The following is an 18,944-nucleotide window of genomic DNA, read 5'->3' on the forward strand; positions in this document are numbered from 1 at the left end:
GATGGGGTGGAGGGAGGATGGGGTGGAGGGAGGATGGGGGAGGGGGGATGGGGTGGAGGGGGGATGGGTGGAGGGGGGATGGGTGGAGGGGGAGGGGTAGGAAACCAGGGAATGGGGGAGGCATGCCGACCTCCTGGCATAGGCTGTGTCCAGGCAGAGGGAGGTAGGGCTAAGGCGGTGAGGGGATGCTGCTGACCAGAGAGAAGTGGGGGGGCCGGAGGGGGTCAAGGGTGGGTAGAGGGCCAGTAGGACTCCTGTTTACAGGCTCCTTCAGCCTGCAGAGGCGGGTCATCCAGGTGAGGGAGGCAGGGCCAGGGCCATCAGGTAGATGAAGACACAGCTAAGTGACCTTCCTGAGGTCACACCGAGGGAAGCGGCTGAACGCAAGGTGGAACTGGACAGCATGTGAGGCAGAGCCCCCCTCGCTACTGCACAGGGCAGGCAGAGAAAGCAGCTATTCAGAACCCGCCCCGCTCTGGTCCGAACAAAGGATGCCTTCACACCATGTGTCTGGGCAGCCAACACGTGCCAGTCACCAGGCAGCCTGCCCCGCACGCCTGTCCCTGGGCCCCGCCGAGGCTGGAGGGCGCTCTGTGCCCCGTTCCTAAGAGTCAGCTGTGTGTCCGCGGACCACTCGTAGCAGCAACCCCTCCCCCCTTCCCAAAATGCCGGTCCAGAAGAAAGCACCTCTGAGTCACTCATTTGTTCTTTACACGATGAATCTTTTTGATGACATAATTCACATATTACTCAGATATCTTGCTTTATTCCTTGGGTAACACAACACCAAAATTTTCTGGACGGTGGGATAAGACCCAAATAAGTACAGCAAAAACGAGGGCATCGTTGCAATCCCCGTGAGCAGAGGCTTCACCTGAGGTGCATTCGCCGCAAGAGCCCCCTGGCATCTCGGGACCCCGTCCAAGGGGCTGAAGGTCCAGCTCTCTCCGTGCAGAGGGCCCCTTCCCAGCTGTCCACTCAGTTACCCGTGACCAAGCCTTACCCTGTGAGCCCTGATGCCCCAAACCCACTTTTATTTCCCGTTTCGTACAGACTGCTCTGTGCTGACAACCGACAAGAAGAAAGCTCTCCAGGGCCTACTGCACAACCACAAAGGCAGCTAACCCTCTGAACCGTATGCGGAAACGGTTACAACGTACCCGTCGGAGTGACCAGAATCCAGAACGGTGGCAACACCAAACCTGGGCACGCCCAGTCACTGCTGGTGGACTGCAACGTGGTGCAGCCGCTCTGGGGAACGTCTGGCGGTTTCTTACAGAACTGAACAGACTCTTCCCATACGATCCAGTGCCCTGACTACGCTCCTCAGCATTTCCCCGAAGGAACTGAAAACTTCTGTCCACACCAAACCCTGCATGCAGATGTTAAGAGTAGCTTCACTGACACCTGCCAAAACGGGGAGGCAACCAAGATACCCTCCAGCAGGTGACAGATAAACAACTGCAGTCCATCCAGACAGTGGGTGTTATCGAGCGTCACAGAGGTGAGCTCGCAAGCCGCAAAAAGACAGAGGAGACTTGAATGCATATCACCAAGGGAGAGAAGCTGTAGGATTCCAGCTACAAGACGTTCAGCAAAAGGCAAAACTATGGAGACAGTAAAAAGATGCGGGGTTTCCGGGGGCTGGGAGAGGAGGATGAACAGGTGGAGCAGAGGACTTACAGGGCAGTGAAGCCACGGTGATGGATGCGTGTCATCACACACCTGTCTAGACCCACACCCTGCACAACACCGAGAGTGACCCCAAAGTCAGCTGCAGGCTCTGGGAGATGCCGACGCGTCCCTGCAGGCCTGTCGACCGTCGCAAATGCACCCTCTGTGGGGTGCAGATAACGGGGCAGGCTGTGCGCCAACAGGGGCTGAGAATATAGGGGAAATCCCTGCGCCCTCCCCTCAACTTTGCCGTGAAACTACATCGCTCTAAAACAATAAAGACTATATCAAAAGAATCGTTTAAAAAAGGTTAAGTGGTAAATTTTATGTTACGTGATTTCTTTTAAAGCCACAATTACCAAAGAAGACGCATGAGGAGGGTGACTGGATGTGGGGCATCGCACGTGCTGGGGGCTCACTGTCCGCCAAGACGCCTTGCACGACCAACAACTGCTTCCCAGTTTTGAGCAGAAGTAGTTATTTTGAATACAAATTATAATTAATAATAATAGGGGACGCCTGGGTGGCTCAGTCGTTAAGTGTCTGCCTTCGGCTCAGGTCATGATCCGGGGGTCCTGGGATCGAGCCCCGCGTCGGGTTCCCTGCTCAGTGGGGAGTCTGCTTCTCCCTCTCCCTCTGTGCTCGCTCTCTCTCAAATAAATAAAATCTTTTAACAAATGATAGTTAATAATAATAAAGAACTACGTGCCTTAGAACACATAAGAATCTCTGTGTTGGTGGGCACCTCTGTGTGGCGAGCTGTGTTTTGTGCATTTCCACAAAATTACGAAACCGGGTCCTACATTTCACACCTCTCTAAAACATCACAACATGAACGCAGAGAACATAAAACTCACAGATTGTGTCCCACCAGGGAGGGCTCTGAACACAAAGCAATGCAGCATTGTCATCCCAAAGAGCATTTCAGACTAGTCACGCCACAAGAAAACTTGGAATGTCCTAAAGTCTTACCGATCTCACGTGAGAGCAACTGAGATTCTCCCCAAATTTCAAAACAATCCCAAAAAAACCCCTTTCTCTGCGGAATCACCATGGCGGCTGGGACCCTATACACATATCCTGAAAACTGGAGGGCCTTCAAGGCTCTCATTGCTGCTCAGTACAGTGGGGCTCAGGTCCGCGTGCTCTCCGCACCACCCCACTTCCACTTCGGCCAAACCAACCGCACCCCTGAATTTCTCTGTAAATTTCCTGCCGGCAAGTTTCCAGCATTTGAGGGTGACGATGGATTCTGTGTGTTCGAGAGCAATGCCATTGCCTACTACGTGAGCAATGAGGAGCTGCGGGGAAGTACTCCAGAGGCAGCAGCCCAGGTGGTGCAGTGGGTGAGCTTCGCTGATGGTGACATAGTGTCCCCAGCCGGTAACTGGGTGTTCCCCACCTTGGGCATCATGCACCACAATAAGCAGACCACAGAGAATGCAAAGGAGGAAGTGAGGCGAATTCTGGGGCTACTGGGTGCTCACCTGAAGACTAGGACTTTCCTGGTGGGCGAACGTGTGACACTGGCTGACGTCACAGTCGTCTGCACCCTGGTGTGGCTCTATAAACAGGTCCTGGAGCCTTGTTTCCGCCAGGCTTTCCCCAATACCACCCGCTGGTTCGTCACCTGCATCAACCAGCCACAGTTCCGGGCCGTCCTGGGGGAGGTGAAGCTCTGCGAGAAGATGGCCCAGTTTGACGCTAAAAAGTTTGCAGAGAGCCAGCCTAAAAGGACACCCCACGGAAAGAGAAGCGTTCTCAGGAAGAGAAGGAGAAGCCCCAGGCTGAGCGGAAAGAGGAGAAAAAGGCTGCCGCCCCTGCTCCTGAGGAGGAGATGGATGAATGTGAGCAGGCACTGGCTGCTGAGCTGAAGGCCAAGGACCCCTTTGCTCACCTGCCCAAGAGTACCTTTGTGTTGGACGAATTTAAGCGCAAGTACTCCAATGAGGACACTCTTTCTGTGGCGCTGCCGTATTTTTGGGAGCACTTTGATAAGGGTGGCTGGTCTCTGTGGTACGCTGAGTACTGCTTCCCTGAAGAGCTCACCCAGACCTTCATGAGTTGCAACCTCATCACTGGAATGTTCCAGCGGTTGGACAAAGCTGAGGAAGAATGCCTTTGCCAGTGTCATCCTCTTTGGAACCACCAATAGCAGCTCCATTTCTGGAGTTTGGGTCTTCCGAGGCCAGGAGCTTGCCTTTCCGCTGAGTCCAGATTGGCAGGTGGACTACGAGTCATATACATGGCGGAAACTGGATCCTGGCAGCGAGGAGACCCAGACGCTGGTTCGAGAGTACTTTTCCTGGGAGGGGGCCTTCCAGCATGTGGGCAAAACCTTCAATCAGGGCAAGATCTTCAAGTGAACATGTCTTGCCATCGCCTAGCTGCCTGTACCCGCCCTTCAGGGAGATGGGGGTCATTAAAGGAAACTGAACATTGGGGAAAAAAAATCCCCAAAATTTATGTGACATTACAGTATTAATTATGAGGCTGAAAATAAAGGATTTTGTAAGTGGCCAGAAAGTAAAATTTTGTCAACGGTGGCATGGGAATACTGAGGTCATCATCACTGAGGTTTCTCTACAGAAAACACCGCAAACCTGCCGCTTGAGGACGCCGCCAGGGTTCACAGTTCGAAAATCCAGGTGAGGAAGTACAGAATTACGCCAAGCAGATGTTTACTGAGGAGTGTAATTCATGCTATTTTTCTGGATTTTGCGGTGCTTGAGGTGTTCATTGGTATTTAAAAATTCATCACTTCTTTTGATCTCTATTCTCATCCTAAATACACACACGTATTCCTGTTATTAGAAACGTGGATGGGTGTAGGACGTTCAGAAGAGCGTACACACTTGGAGACCGTCTAGGCAGCAAGAGTCACTAACACACACGTTCCTGTGTTTACGAGAAGACGTGCGGGTCGGGGAAATGAGCAAACGGGATGGAGCCATCCCTCTGTGTGGTTTTTATGTCTGAAGTCAGGTTAATGTGTCACACAGCCCATAAGTAAGACAAGCTAGGACAGGGGAAACACCCTAAAACTACGGAAACAGAAGCAGGCTAGCCTGACACCACCACCATTCATTGGACAACAGATGAATTCGAGGTGACCCCCAAAAACACACACAAAAAGTCCACAGACCAGTGAGCCGAGAAACCCCAGCCCCACCTTGGTTCTGGCCCCTAGCTCTGGACCCATCACGTCCACATCTTCTGGGCCCACATGGGAGCCGGCCAGGGCCGCGTGGGGGCTCTGTGGTCCTGGGGGGTCGGGTTGGGGGGTGGCAGGGGGTGCTCCCTGAGGAGCAGGCTGGCTCCAGGCTGGCCCCCAGTATGCGTGGGGGTCCCGGAGGCGACCAGGCAGGGAAGTGTTGAAAGGCTTTCAAAACCGCTGGGAAGTGTCAGAGCTCACGGAGCACACACCACGGCGGTCAGACGTGGGAGGCTTTGAGCCTCAACATCCATCACGGCAGAAGTGTTTTTTAATACACTAGAAGTTCTAGAAAATCTTCCAGGCCACACTGGTATTGCATGGGTGTTTGTAAATAGGCTGGGAAGAAGGGACACGCTTTCCTATGGCATAATGCCAACCGATGCTGGAGAAGGGTCCCCGAACACCCCGGCACGGCAGCAGGAATGCCCGAGTCTGGCAAAGCCGCTGGGGAATGCCAAAACCACCGGCAAGACCTCGTACTTGAAACAAAATACCGGGGCCATCGGCTTGCAGCAGGCATCTTCAGATAAAAAGAATTTTCAAAAAAATACAATAAACAAACGCATGGTTTGGTAAAGGGGGAGGCTGCAGGCACCGTGGCAAAGAATGTACGTTTGGGCCCTCCCGCTGGTGGGCTGTGGGGCCACAGGGAAGACCCAAGAGGGCCATCCCTCGGGGCCCCGGTTCTGAAGTTCTGGGAACACATCTGCGCCCCAACTCCGACTACCCGGGCTTCTGTGGGTGTGTCACCGGCTTCGGCTGGGCCCCAGGTGTTGGCTAACTGTGCCACGTACCCCCAAAATCATGGGGGTCGTGAGAACACAGGACGACCCAGGTCCTCGTCTTCCCTTTAAGTATGCATGCAAAATTACCGAAAATACCACTGATTAATTTTTGTTAGAACAAAATACCATCCAAGGAAGTGCAATTTAGTGACACAAAACTAAGGGCTGGCTGGTGGGACCCACAGCAGACCCCAGCCTGCCTCTGCCCACTCCCTCAGGACGCTCATGCCACTCCCGCGAGTCTGTTCCTGCCCTCCTGCCACGCGGCTCCCCACGGCACTGTTGTGCCCACCTGAGCTGGGTCAGACACCCAGGAGAACCTCTGTGCATGCGACTCCCCCCTCTCATCCCTTGCCCAGCGACAGAGCCGTCCCGCCCCGTCCCGCCCTACCCATGCAATCACAGAGTAGGGTGCAGAGAGTCAGTCACAGGCTCAGCTTGGTCACTGTGGGGTACCAACAGCACACCTGCGAAGCGCCCCACGTCCAGCACCTGGCCCCACATCTGACCTCCCCTGGGTAACGATTACATGTGGCCAAGCAGACCCAACTCTGGGTGACCTGAGTGGCGGGACACCCAGAGACAGTGGATCCTGACCATCCTCAGCACCCTCCTCCCCCATCCACGCCCCCGGCATAGACCATGGGCTACAGGCCGGCCAGCCATGTCTATCCTGCCCTGCAAGGGGACGGATGTAGCTGGCTGAGCCCGGGGAGACTGGGGACCCCGGGGTCCTGGGAACCCCCATGGGAGAGCCCTGCTTGCAAGCTCTCCCCACAGTAGGACATTCTCTGCCTCCTTCACTCTCTCCACACAGTGGAGGGGGTTTCCCTGCACATCTTCAGGAGATTTGCAAAACTCAGTGACATTTTCCAGATGACCAGCGTGTGACATCACAAAAGCACGCGTGGGTCACGAACTTATTCAAACGTAAGAGATCGCAGGATTTGAACCTAAGATATGGTTTCAGATTCTACATGGCAACAAACATGTCAGAAACAACCACTTGTTGAGTTTTAGAGAAATAAGCCCCTCTCGGGACCCCTGTAGGGCCATGCCCAGCTCTCCAGAGCAAGCGTGCGTCTCTCGCGCGGGCTGCCCTCAGTGATGTCGTGACGACTGTGTGCCAGGAGCGGAGGTGGGAGTATCTACACCAGGGAAACCAGGTCTGCCTTGCTCTCTCCCCAGAGAGAACATTTTCAGCACACCGCTGCTTGTATCCCAGGATTAATTAATCTCATATTCACGAAACGATCGGCCGTGTCTCCACACAAATCCGTTTTCCTTACAGGCCCAGGTAAGCGCAGCATACCAGATCCGCTCCCCTTCGTTTAAGGCAGATGGTCAGACGGCCGCTTGAAAGATACAAGTGACCCAGTCCTCCTGAGCGGCCACACGGGCAGCCCCCAGCCTCCCCGCCCTGCACACGTATGCCTCACGACACGCAGCACGGGGTCCCTCTCCCCAGACACGGCCCCAGAGCAGGAACAGGCAGCCAGGACAGACTGAGTGGTGGGAGCCAGGCTCGCAGAAGTAAATGAGACCTCTTCCAGCAGTCCTGTGCCTGTGTCTGCCCGGACAGCAGTGTGAACAGATGCTTGGGCACCTTCCTGCTACAACTATGCAATGTCCAACTGGGAAATTCAGTTAGAACCAGGACAGCCTCGATCAAGCCTGTTTTATGTCACCGTTTCACAGAATTAGGAAATGCAAGAGAAGCGAACAGGGTTACAGAGCAGAAGACTGCCCCGTTTGGAAGTGGCACTGTGATGGGACTGAGCTTCCGTGAAGGCTCATCAGGGCACCGCCTTTGTCACCGCTCCCCAGACTAAACATCCCACAGAGCTCCAGGGGTGACGCGATGTGAAGGAGAGCCTGTGTCCAGGGCTGGGCAGTTCCACGCCCTGCTCCTCCTCCTGCCTGGCTGGAAGGGGGGCCAGAGATCCCCCACCTTGCCTTCCCCACGGGGGCTCCAGGCCCACCCTCCCAGCCCCTCCCCTCCTGCCAGGTCTGGCCGTCACCACTCCTGGGGCCAACTGCAGCGGCCAAAGCTGCAATAACGTGAGCAACCCGAGTAGGAGGTTGACATCCATGAGTCCACACAAGTAAAGGTTGTGGGTGAAGAGTCAAAGCTCCCATGCAGACCTCCAGACACCCCTTCAAAGAGGGGGAGCATGCCTCCCTCCCCTCAGTGTGGGCTGTGGGGACACCCTTCCAAAGGGGGCAGCAGTGTCCATGGCAGACACACCCAAGCAGGGTGACCAAGGTCACGCCACAGTAACAGGCCATGTTGGGGGCAGGGACCAGGGATTCGATGCAATGAGAGAACACTGCACCTCCAAGGGTCTCCTCCCCGAAACCCACACCCCAGTCTAACCGTGAGAAAAAACATCAGAGCAACTCAAACTGAGGGGCATTCTACAAAACACCTGACCAGCACTCCTCAAAACCATCATGGTCATCCCAAAACAGTAAAGTCTGAAACTGTCACAGCCTCGAGGGGCCCAAGGAGAGGTGACAACTGAATGTCTGTCCTGTGGGATCCCTGGACAGAAAGAGGAAGTCGGGGAAGACTAAGGAAACCTGAACGAAGCGTGGACCTCACCTAACTGTAACGCCGTACCGGTGTTGGGTAGTCTGCCGTAACTGACTACACACTAACACGGACGCTAATCGTGGGGAGACTGGTGTTCTGTATTATCTTCTCAATTTCTCTGAAAACCCAAAACTGTTCTACAAAATAAGTTTATTCACACACACACCCCTGTGCGGCCGAAGCACCTGTGGGTCCACCTAGCTCCATCTTCTCAAACCTACTCGGGGAAAGGGGCTTGAGAGCCAGCCCTGCACGAGTCCACTGGCCATCAAAGGAAAGTAAGCCACAGCCCCTTCCTTTAAGGCTCTGCCCTCGTCCTCTGGTCCCATGGTGATTCAGGGCCTTCCGGACATGCTGATTCACGACACCCACGCACGCCCACATCCACCTGTGAAGACCTTTCTTAGCGCCATTTCTCCTGTGTAATTTAGCCTCAGGAAGGTATAATCTAGATGGTGTCCAGATAAACGCAGCAGCAGGAACACAATTATTTACCCACACTCCCTCCCAAGACCAAAGCCAGAGGGAGAAAAACACAAATAAAAAGAGAAGCACAGGAGGGGGCAGCGCCACGCTGGAACCTGGAAAGCAGGTGGCCCAGGGGTCAGCAGGGGACTGGGCAGAACTGAACCGTAAAAGGCCCATGAGTCGGAGGCTCCATGCACCAGGAAGTAGGGTGCTCACAGCGTGGGTTCCCAACCTCTAAAGAGGGAGGCCCCGTCCTCACCCACTGCTGCCGGTGGAGTGCGGGCTTGGCCTGGGGGATGGTGGCAGTCTGCTTACCCAGGGATGAGACACCCCAGCCCCTCCCCAGGCAGGATGCTGCCCCGGCCATCATACTGCAGTGTCTACCAGCTCTACGGCACCCCACATGTCAACACAGGCAGATGACCAGAGGTCACCCAGGGGCTGCAGAAATCCTCCCAGGCCAAAACAAACTGAGAAAAAGAACTTCAGTGGAAACAGAGTTGTGTCAAGGGCTAAAGGAAACACCAAGAAAGAAGACTTTACCACTCACTCGACAGCACGACCTCATCACCTCGCCTGTGTTTTGCCACTCCGAGTTCAGACCGTGCTGCGCCAAGTCAGTCCTCACAGTGATGGGGAGCCACGCCCATGGTCACCACCCCACTTACCACGGGCTGAACCACAGGGTGGACAGGGCTGTGACCGAGGTCACGTGGCTGGCAAAGAGCAGAGTGGGGACCTTGCACTGTCGCAAAGAACATGAACTAGGGCCCCACCTGTGGGGAATGAGCCCCAGCTCCACAGTGCGTGGCTGTGATTTGGGAAAATCGCCTGACCTCTCTGTGCCTCAGGTGTCATTTTCACCACAGGATGGAGACAACGGCAAATCCCTCACTGGGCACTGTGTGGGTGACACCGGCTTGCACACGGGGAGCCCTGAACTGTCAAGTGCTTGAGAACTCACACAATTACCTTATATCATGGGGCCTCTTGCCATAATTAATAACCTCAAAGAAACGGTGTGATCTCCCACCTCGGAAACAAGAGCAAAACACTATTTTAAAAAAGGAACCTTTAGGGCACAAGAAAGAGCTCTCGGAATAAAAAACGAAGGACAACAAACTTAACAGACGGTTTAGACATTGAAAATGGAAAGTATCTCCAGAAAATAAAACAAACAAATGGAAAACAGACAAGAAAATCAGAGGGCCGGTCTGGGAGTACCAACAAATGACCCATGGTAGCTTTGGAAAAAGACAATAGTAGGGGAGGAGATCATCAAAGAAATAAACGAAAGCATCCCATGCCTGAATATGCCTTCAGTTCCCACACTGTTAACTTCCCAACACAAGAGACAAGAAAGGCCACATCAAGACACAGCATAATGAAACCTGAAAACAATAAAGACCAAAAAAAAAAAAAAAAGATCCTGAACACTTTCTGGAGAAAATAACACACACAAAAGTAAAAATGGCCCCGACTTCCCAATCAGACTGGAGGCTGGAAGACACTGTACAATCCTTTAAAAATGCGTGGGGAAAACTGTTTCCAGTACAGATTCTATACCTAGCTAAACTACCATGAAACGTCCAGCTAGAGTAAAAGCACTTTCAAACTAGATCTCAAACAATCTATCTTCAGGGCCCCCTTTCTTGGAAGGTCTGGGAGGATGTCTGAACCAGAGATTAAGCCAAGAAAGGGGGTGGGGGATCCAGGGATGGAGGAAGCAGGCAGAGAAGAGGGCATGGGGATCCCCAGGATGATGTCAAAGGGAGGGCCCAGGACACACTGTGCTGAGGCCCCGGGGCACCAGGAGGGATGTGGCACAGGCATCAAGGGAGGGCTGCCCTCCTGGAAAAATTACGGGCGAATTTGAGACAAGACTTCCAGAAAACACCAAGGGGGGAAAAAAGCAAGGCAATTATTATCCCCAAGAAAAACTGAAAGTTGCACGAGAAAAAAAAATATAATGCTAGTGGCTTATGAATACTTTTGCAAATCACCATAATGTAAACGCTGGGTGATTAAACAATAAATGGTGACCTAACCTATTTTGGGGGCAGAGGAAGAGAGAGATGACCCATTCCAGAGACAGAGGGGAACAGGTAATGTCCCAAACAGAAAAGTCTATTAACAGCAGCATAAATGTGTTATTTAGCAATCTGGAAAAAAATGCCAAGAAGAACCTGCTCAGGCTGACTGAAAGCGAGCCCCTCCAGGAGGTGGGAGGGAGGGGCAGGGACATCTGTTCTCTCTTTTTAAACAACATAGGACTATTCAATACCTTAAGATAGAAATATGTCAAACTTGGGGCATCGGGCTCCCTGCTCGGCGGGAAGCCTGCTTCTCCCTCTCCCACTCCCTCTGCTTGTGTTCCCTCTCTCGCTGTGTCTCTCTCTGTCTAATGAATAAATAAACTCTTAAAAAAAAAGTCAACTCAAAATCAAATTCAATATATGAAAATAACATACAACGCAAACTTTATACACACGCATTTAGCAGTAACAGCATGGTTTCCTGACCAAGACAAGGCACGCCCAGCCTTTCTGTGCTCGACATGACTTTGTTCAGTTCCTTCTACAATCTGAGTAAACAGAGGCACGGCACGGGAGCATCTGGGGCTGAGAGAACAGGCTGTTCAAGCGGGCACTGACCCCTCCCCCCCGCTTTCCACGCACACGTGGAGAGTCTCCATCTTGTCACAAATCAAACCTTTTTAAATTTCCCATAGAAGAAGCTTAAAAAGAGAAGCAAACTTAAAAAAAAAAAAAAAATCACACACACACACACACACACACACAAAACCCAGACACATTCAAACCACCAAACTGAGCAATAAAACATTAACTCGGGATCCCCTCCATCCATGGACACTGGGGGTACAATGTCCCATTCACGCAGTAAGCACGCATGCACCAACGTGAAGCTGAGTCAGCCCGCACAGCTATCTGAGCAATACTAATGGCACCTTTGAAATAACCTCTGGAAGAGGGTTTGTTAGTTCTCAACATGGCGCTCCTGCCTTGCCTGATTTTGAACCTTGCTCGGGGAAACGGCAGACCGCCCCGCAGTCACCCAGTGTGGAGGGTAATCGGCTGGGTCAGCCTGGAGGCCTCAGAGACAGAAAAGGGAAAAGACGCCAGTCGTAGTGAGGTGCCCTACTCTACGTCTTTAGGGGAATCCTAAAAATAAGCTGCTATTGCAAATACACCTGTGGGGGTTTTGCGGCGCCATCTCTGTGCCATAACTTTATTACCAAAAGCAATCTGAACACTGGATGAGCAATTGGTTCAGGAGGCTTACTTTGGAAAAAGCTTTTCTGTCCCTCCCATAACACACTTACAGAGGGCCTGCTTCGCACCAGGCCCCTGGGCCGGGAGCCGGGGGCCTACAAGGGCACGCAAGGCCCAGCTAACTCTTATGGAGTAGTGGTTGCGGGGGCAGTGGCCCTAAGTGCCATTTACCCAGCAAGAGCAAAGGAAATAGCACAAGCAAAGGCCCAGTGGCAGCAGGGATTAGGCAAGACAGGCCAGACCCACCCAGACCCCAGACCCTAAACTCCTCTTTCACCACGAGCAAGGAGGGGGAGGCACAGAAGGTTACATTCTCTGAATGTAAACACCAAGGACACATCAAACCTGGAGTGGGGTTTACCCTCCGTGGGCCTGGCCCTCACTCACGCACAGCCTCCGGCTCAACGCATCCCCGAAACGGCACCCGGTCAGTAACGGGAACAGCTGCTGCCTCGTCTTTGGATCCTCAGGAGTTAGGAGCCTGACCCCAGGCACCTGCTGACCTGAGCTTCAACCCAATGGCTGGACCTCCACGGGCTCAGCTCTGTAACATCTGGGTGGTCAGAAACGCCCAGGAGACGAGACGTAGCCCTCGCCACTCCCCAAACACCAGAGGGAACGAGACAGAAGTGTGTGGGGGGGAGACAGCTTCTGGAGCTGGGAGTCTCCACCAGAACACAGACGACCCCGTGTCCCCACCATGTTGACACCGACGGACAGGGCCGAGGATGGCGTCCACGGGCAGGTGGAGTCGTCCAAGGCTCTCAGCTGCTCCACGTGACCGACTCAGGGGTGACGTCTGGAAGGTTAGCAGGACCTCAGAGTGGGGCCAACAGCACATACAACTCCTTACATAACCGTCAGCGGCTCTGAACTTTGTGAGGCACCTTGTTGGTGGCTGATGCACTAAGACAGGAGGAACAGGAGGCTCCACGCGGATCTGAGCGGGACAGACACGGGTGACACACTCCACAGCCCCACCTGACAGCAGCAACACACCGTGGGGCTTTTCGGGGCTTCTGCTCCCCTAACCTGGCCCCGCTCGTGGCTCGAAACCCTGCCGAGTCCCCAAGGCCCAGAAGCCACCTGCTCCGGGCCATGCTCGGGGTCCCCCCAGCAGCACAGCTCAGTGAGGGTTCACATCGGCCGCGCACTAGCAGCGCGTGACCACACGGAAGGAAAGAGGCCAAGATGTCCCAGACATCCCAAGAAACTATGACACAGCTAATTTCTCCTCATTGGCAAGCACACACGTGAGCCAACACCCCTGCTCCCTCTTCTCTCCCACGCACCCATCAACACACCCTGAATTTCATAATTCAAGGATCCAAAACTAATGAGTTACCCCTGCGACCCGGGCCAGCGGCAGAGCGGCCGACGGTCCCTCCTGCTCCTGGGGGAGGGGCGGGCTCGCTCGGAGGCCTCCCCGGCACCCCAGCACTGTCCACACAAGGGGCCATCCGCCCCAGCGGCCCATCCACCCAGGCCATCAGCTCCCCGTCAGCCCAAGGTTGGGGGGGGGGTGCCTGCTGGGGTGGTTTTTTACAAAAACACCTTGCAAAATGGACGTCAGAAAACACCCACATGCCCACATCCCCACCAGCCACCGAGCAGCCCCCGGGTGCAGCTGGGTCTACCTCCGACCATCTCAGAACGGAAAACCGGACGCCAGCACCACGCTCATCGCCGACACCCGAGGACCCCGGTGCAGTGAGCTGGGCACGTCAACACTGGCCGTGCCACCCAGACTCCGCCACGACGCTGTCGTCAACGCCAACACGGGGCCAGGACTGGCAGGAGCACACAGTGGGAGCAGCCCTGCGGAGCTCGGTGCAGGGAGCAGGTGCCGGGGCTCCGGCCTCCAGCATCGCGGCCCCGTGGCCCCCCGGCTTGCAGCAGCGCAGACTGAGGAGCGAGCGGGGCTCACACTGGCCACGGAGGAGCACACATCCACCCCGTAGCAGCACGCACCACGGCCACGCTGCCCTCAGTCAGAGTCCCCGCGCCGGGGCCGCCGGAGGCACACGACACCGCTGGTCCCGGGGCTGCCCGGCTGCGCTGACAGGCCTGGCTTCCCGGGGACATGTTTCCTTCCGGCACCCCCTGCATCGGCCACACCGCCCGCAGGGCGCGCTCCTCCAGGGCCTGTTTTGCTAAAAATCTGTCACCTCAGAAACAAGAGCCTCTCACCGCTCTGCCCCCCACCCCCCTCCGCGGCTCGGAGCCCTGCGGCCGCATCCCTGCCCCAGGCTGGCGGCACCGGCGCCCGTGCCTGGGACATCTGTGCGGCGCCGAGGCTGCGGGCCAGGCCGCTGCCCCCCACCCAGCCTCTGGGCAGCACGGCCGCCGTGCACACGGCCTGCACCGCCGGGCAGAAAGGCACAGGCGACGTGCATTACTCACCGGGCTTTCTTCTCCCGCCTGCTCCGCACAGGGTTCTTTATGCTCTACGGAGCGGTGGGCGTGAAGGGAGGCATCTTCCTTCCCTTTAGTGCGCCGACGCTGCCCTCCACTCCCCGCGGACCCACAATGGGCAGGGTGCGTGCACAGGCGAGGAGCAGATATTTAAAGGAAGGCTGGCCGGCCCGTCCCCCGCCTCTCACATCCCTGCCTCCTCATGTCTCCAGGCCGGGTGGTACCCGGCTCCCCTGGGAAGCTGGAGCCGGCAGCTGAGGCACCAACTAAAACACGGCCTGGATACCAAGGAGCTGACGTCACATGAAAACAAGCATCTCTGCATTAGGACGGTCCTGAAAGAGAACACGGGGCAGCGGCCCAAAGGAGGGTGGCTCAGCCCGAGAGCCTTTCGAATGCTGTGTCTGTGGGAACAGAGCCCAGCCGGCCGGGCCCCCCGGATCAGGCCCCCGGGTGGAGTGTGGGGAAGCGCGGCCACCTGAGTGCGAGTGACCTCCGGCCTGCGTCCACGGAGGCCGGGAAGGCACCCACACAAATGCTCACGGGCTCCGAGGCCTGGGGGCTGTGGCCTGGGAGGGGTGGGAGGGCAGAGGCCACGGATCCAGCCATTGTGGCTGGATGGGAGCCCAACCCTAATTCCCTCCAATTCCAAAAAAATCCAGGAAAAACACGGAGCAGCCTAGGTCGGGGCGCTCATCCAGCCTCCCCGGAGTTGCCAGCCCCGCACGGCACTGACTCTACGTGGTCCCAGGGGCTTGGGAGGTCAGGCCAAACCTCTCCCCCCACCCTCCAGCAAACACACAGTGTGGTCAACACACTGCAGGCCCGGGAGATGCACGCTCCTGGCTTGAACCACCCCCGCCCATCTCTTATCTGCAGGCGCCAGGCTCCCAGATCTGTGCTCACTCCTGTGCATGGCACAGACTCAGAGCCAAAGCTCTGGGTTCGAACTCCAGCTCCTTCAGCTGTTCGAGGTGGGGCCTGAAGTCCCTTCGGAGCTCCAATCACCTGGTGGCCAACCAGTCGTGCACGGGCATTTCATCCACTGCGTGCCTCTTGAACACAACACTTAGAGGCGCCGCTCGAGGCCGAGGGCCCCAAATCTCTGCCACTGGAAGCGAGGCCTGGTGAATAGCAGGGCTCAGAGCTCAGAGCAACACGACGCTAAGGGCGGCTTGTAAGTTCTCAAGACACATGGAAATCACACGAAACACAAATTTCACAAATTTCAGTGCCCGTGAATAAAGTTTATCATGGCTCATTTATTTGACTACGGTAGTCGAGCTGCTACAGCACGGACAATGCATTTACTGCCTGAGCCTTCCCAGAAAGTCTGCAGACCCCTGAGACTACAAAATCATAAAATAACTGAACCACCACCATGTCTACAGTGGACTCCACGGGAAATGCGAACGTCTCCCCAGCCCACTGCCAACCCTCACCTACAACCAGCTTCATGGCACCACCCTCGTCCTCCAGCCAAGCGTGAGCACTTCCAATCCAGATCAAAACACCCAGTTCCAAAGAACTCTAGAAAACCCAGGCTCCGCTGGCAGGTTGCTAATTTTAATGGAAGCCTATTTTAGGTGGATAACTAGCTTTTCCGGTTTGTTGCAAGTAATTTGAGACAAAGCTGAATGAAACTGGATTTTTAATAAAACAACAGACATACCTATCAACACCAGGGACAAACAGGCGTATTTCAGAAGGATTCCAAGGTAACCCACCCACCCGGGGCCTGGAGGATGCTCCTGAGGGCTTCAGCGCCCAAGTCCCTGCTCCACCAACCGGTCAACCGAGAGCCCCACACACCCTGGGGCTCCGCTTACTTCCTCCCCCTCCGGCAGACGACAACGCGGGGGCTTGAACACACCTGACCAGCTGGGGGTGGGGGCGAACTAGCCTTCCTGAGCACTTAGCATGTTCCTGGAGCCCTTCGAAACTGTTAATGCTCACACAGCCCCTCAAGGTGGCCATTACTACAGACCCCTTTACAGGGTAAGGAAGCACGGGGGGCCGCACCCACCCGCCTGACACCGCACAGCTGGAGAGGGGCCCACTTCTTGGGGTCCTAGCCCAGGGACAACCTCCCTGCGACCGCAGAGGGTCCTACGCCGGGTGCTGGGCTCAGCCCCAGAACCCACCACCACAGCCACCCTGGGTGACGAGACAGGCCGCCGCGGAATGCTGGGTGCTGCCAGCTCCTGAGAACGTGGGATCCTCTCCCCAGAGGGCAGGCCGCAGAGCCCCCGCCCATCCAGGGACACCCCGTCACTCAGGTGCGGGACAGGCCAGGATCAGTGACACAGAGCACAGCATGTGCCAGGCCTCAGTGGCCTTGAAGACAGGGGCTGCGGCCACCGAACCCCCCAGATCTGTCTATTCTCCACGAACCCTCAGGACCCAGAAACCCAGCCGAATCAGGACCGACTCCACTCCACCCCTGCCCAGCCTTGCTGCAGACACCCTTTACCAGGCAGGCACCCTGAGTCTCCACCACAGGCCACAGGGAGGCCAAGGGGACCTGACCCGGGGTGGGAACCAGCTGGTGGGACCACCCTGTCTCACTGGGTCCCCTACCCAGCTGCACACTTCGGGGCCAGCAGCCACCCACAAGGGTCCCCGAAGCCTGTGGTCAGGCGCGGCGGAGACAACCCTGCCTGACGAGGGGGAGAGGCTGCAGGGTCCAGCTCCAGGTGGCCCCCTCAGGGCCGTAGCAGAGGCACCAGGTGGCCAGAACCGCTCTCACTGCCAGGGTGGGGAACCCTCTTGTTAATGATGTTGAAGTCCGCCACCTGCAAGTGCCACCAGCCGCTCCTTAGAGACACCGAATAACCACTTGCTCTGCAGAAGGTCTGGTGCTCGGCGCTTTTGCAAACACTGTTGTTTGTTTGTTTTTTAGATTTTATTTCATTTTATTTACTTGAGAGAGCACGCACACAACGTGAGCGGGGGCGGGTGCTGGGGGGTGCCGGGGGGGGGCACAGGGAGAGAGAGAGTCTCCAGCAGACTCCAGGCTGAGCGTGGAGCCCGACGTGGGGCTTGAACTCACAACCCTCAGATCAGGACCTGAGCTGAAATCAAGAGTCGGATGCTTTACCGACTGAGCCCCCCGGGTGCCCCGGGCGAACACTACTCTATACACAGCCCCATCATTCCCACTTTACAGGCAAGAAAGGAGTCACAGACACATACAGGGGAAGGAGCTGCATGAAGACAGGAGTGGAGTTGGAGGGATGTGCCAACTCGGGCCTGCGCCCACCACCAGGAGCAAAGAGTCGGAAGGCATCCTCTGTCAGAGGACAGACGCCTCCCGCGCAGACTGACGGCCTCCAGACTGATACGGGGCAACTCTGTTCTGAGCTCGTGGCCCTTTCCTGCAGCAGCCCCAGGGGCAGACACCATCATGAGGTCAGGGAGGGGCCTCCCTGTTTGGGAGGGGACCTCAGACCCCTCCCACCGCCAAGTACCTGCTGCCTTTCCCTGGGCCTCTCCCTCACTGGACCGGCCCCACCCCCCTCCACCTGGTGACACCCCCAGTTAAGGGGACTGCTCAGGAGCCATGGCCCAGGCGTGTGTGGTGCATTACCAACGTCCCCACCGCCCCCAAGTAAGACATTTGCTGCATCTTACAGGTGAAGAAACTCAGGCTCTCTGAGCCCCCAGCCGAGCTCAAAGACTTGGGTTTGCTGAATCTGGGGCCAAGAGCTCTGACCACTCAAGACAGAAATGTGTCCCACCAGGCACCCAGGCCAACACTATCCCAGACACAGACTCACATTCCAGATGGATCAAAGACCAAAACACAAGAAACAAAATTTTTCTACCCTTGGGGGTAGCCAGAAAGGAAAATATTAACAGATTTGAACATGCAAAACTCATACGTTAACATTTCCATGTGACCAGAGACATTAAAAGGCACGTGACAGAGGAGGGTTTGGAAGAAGTGGTCTGCAGTGTGCACGCGTTCCCCCGCAGAGCCAGGCCAGCCTGAGGATGGGCATGGCTACAAAACAACCATGCCCACAGGGAGTAAGGCCCAAGGCATCCATGGCCTGGAGGGGACCCATGAGGCCACAAAGCCCTTCTGTGCTGCCGTCCACCCTCCTCTGGGCCGCGGGCCGCCTGGAGCCAGCAGGTGCACCTCCCTCAGACACCAGGGCTGCCACGTTATTCCTGCACTTCAACAAACTACCCAGAGCCATCACAGGCTTGCCACACCGTGGGTCCCATCAGGGAATACCGTTCCCCACAGAGCCTTGGCCCACCAAACTGCCAGGATTCTCAATTCCTTATCATGCCATATACCTAGTCCTGGAATGCCCTGAAAATATGCTGTCGCATGGTGGGAGGGACCCTCCTGGGTCTCTTGGCTCCTATGGGGCCCTTGTTGCTGACAGCAGGGAGCCTGGCCTCCCAGCCCAACCTCCCCAGTACGCTCACCTCTGTCACTGGCACCTGACAGGCAACATGGGGCCCCCAGAAGTCAGCCCACA

At 56.0% G+C, this 18,944-nt stretch overlaps 2 protein-coding genes across 7 annotated transcripts in view; one reads left to right on the forward strand and one right to left on the reverse strand.

Moving 5' to 3' along the window:
- Positions 1-18,944, reverse strand: part of PRKCZ (protein kinase C zeta) — a 108,153-nt gene that overhangs the window by 75,156 nt on the left and 14,053 nt on the right. The window contains exon 1 of one of the 6 annotated variants that reach the window (XM_073903499.1): positions 14,437-14,714. The exons of 4 other annotated variants lie outside the window; for them this stretch is intronic. Coding sequence is in view for 1 of the 2 variants with exons in the window: in XM_073903498.1 (XP_073759599.1) it covers positions 13,671-13,680 (10 nt within the window). In the remaining variant the exon portion in view is untranslated. Of the gene's footprint in view, positions 1-13,670; positions 13,787-14,436; positions 14,715-18,944 lie in introns of those variants that run through there. One more of the 6 variants, XM_073903498.1, reaches the window with a different exon arrangement.
- LOC112811864 (elongation factor 1-gamma-like) lies at positions 2,711-4,116 on the forward strand. The gene is given in 3 exon segments (XM_025856343.1): positions 2,711-3,402; positions 3,405-3,775; positions 3,777-4,116. Coding segments are annotated over 3 exon segments (1,311 nt in total). The 5' UTR covers positions 2,711-2,726; the 3' UTR covers positions 4,041-4,116.

Source organism: Callorhinus ursinus, unplaced genomic scaffold, assembly GCF_003265705.2.
Source record: "Callorhinus ursinus isolate GAN/ISIS: 27379988/994484 unplaced genomic scaffold, GSC_fseal_2.0 scaffold18, whole genome shotgun sequence".
Classification (NCBI taxonomy): domain Eukaryota; kingdom Metazoa; phylum Chordata; class Mammalia; order Carnivora; family Otariidae; genus Callorhinus; species Callorhinus ursinus.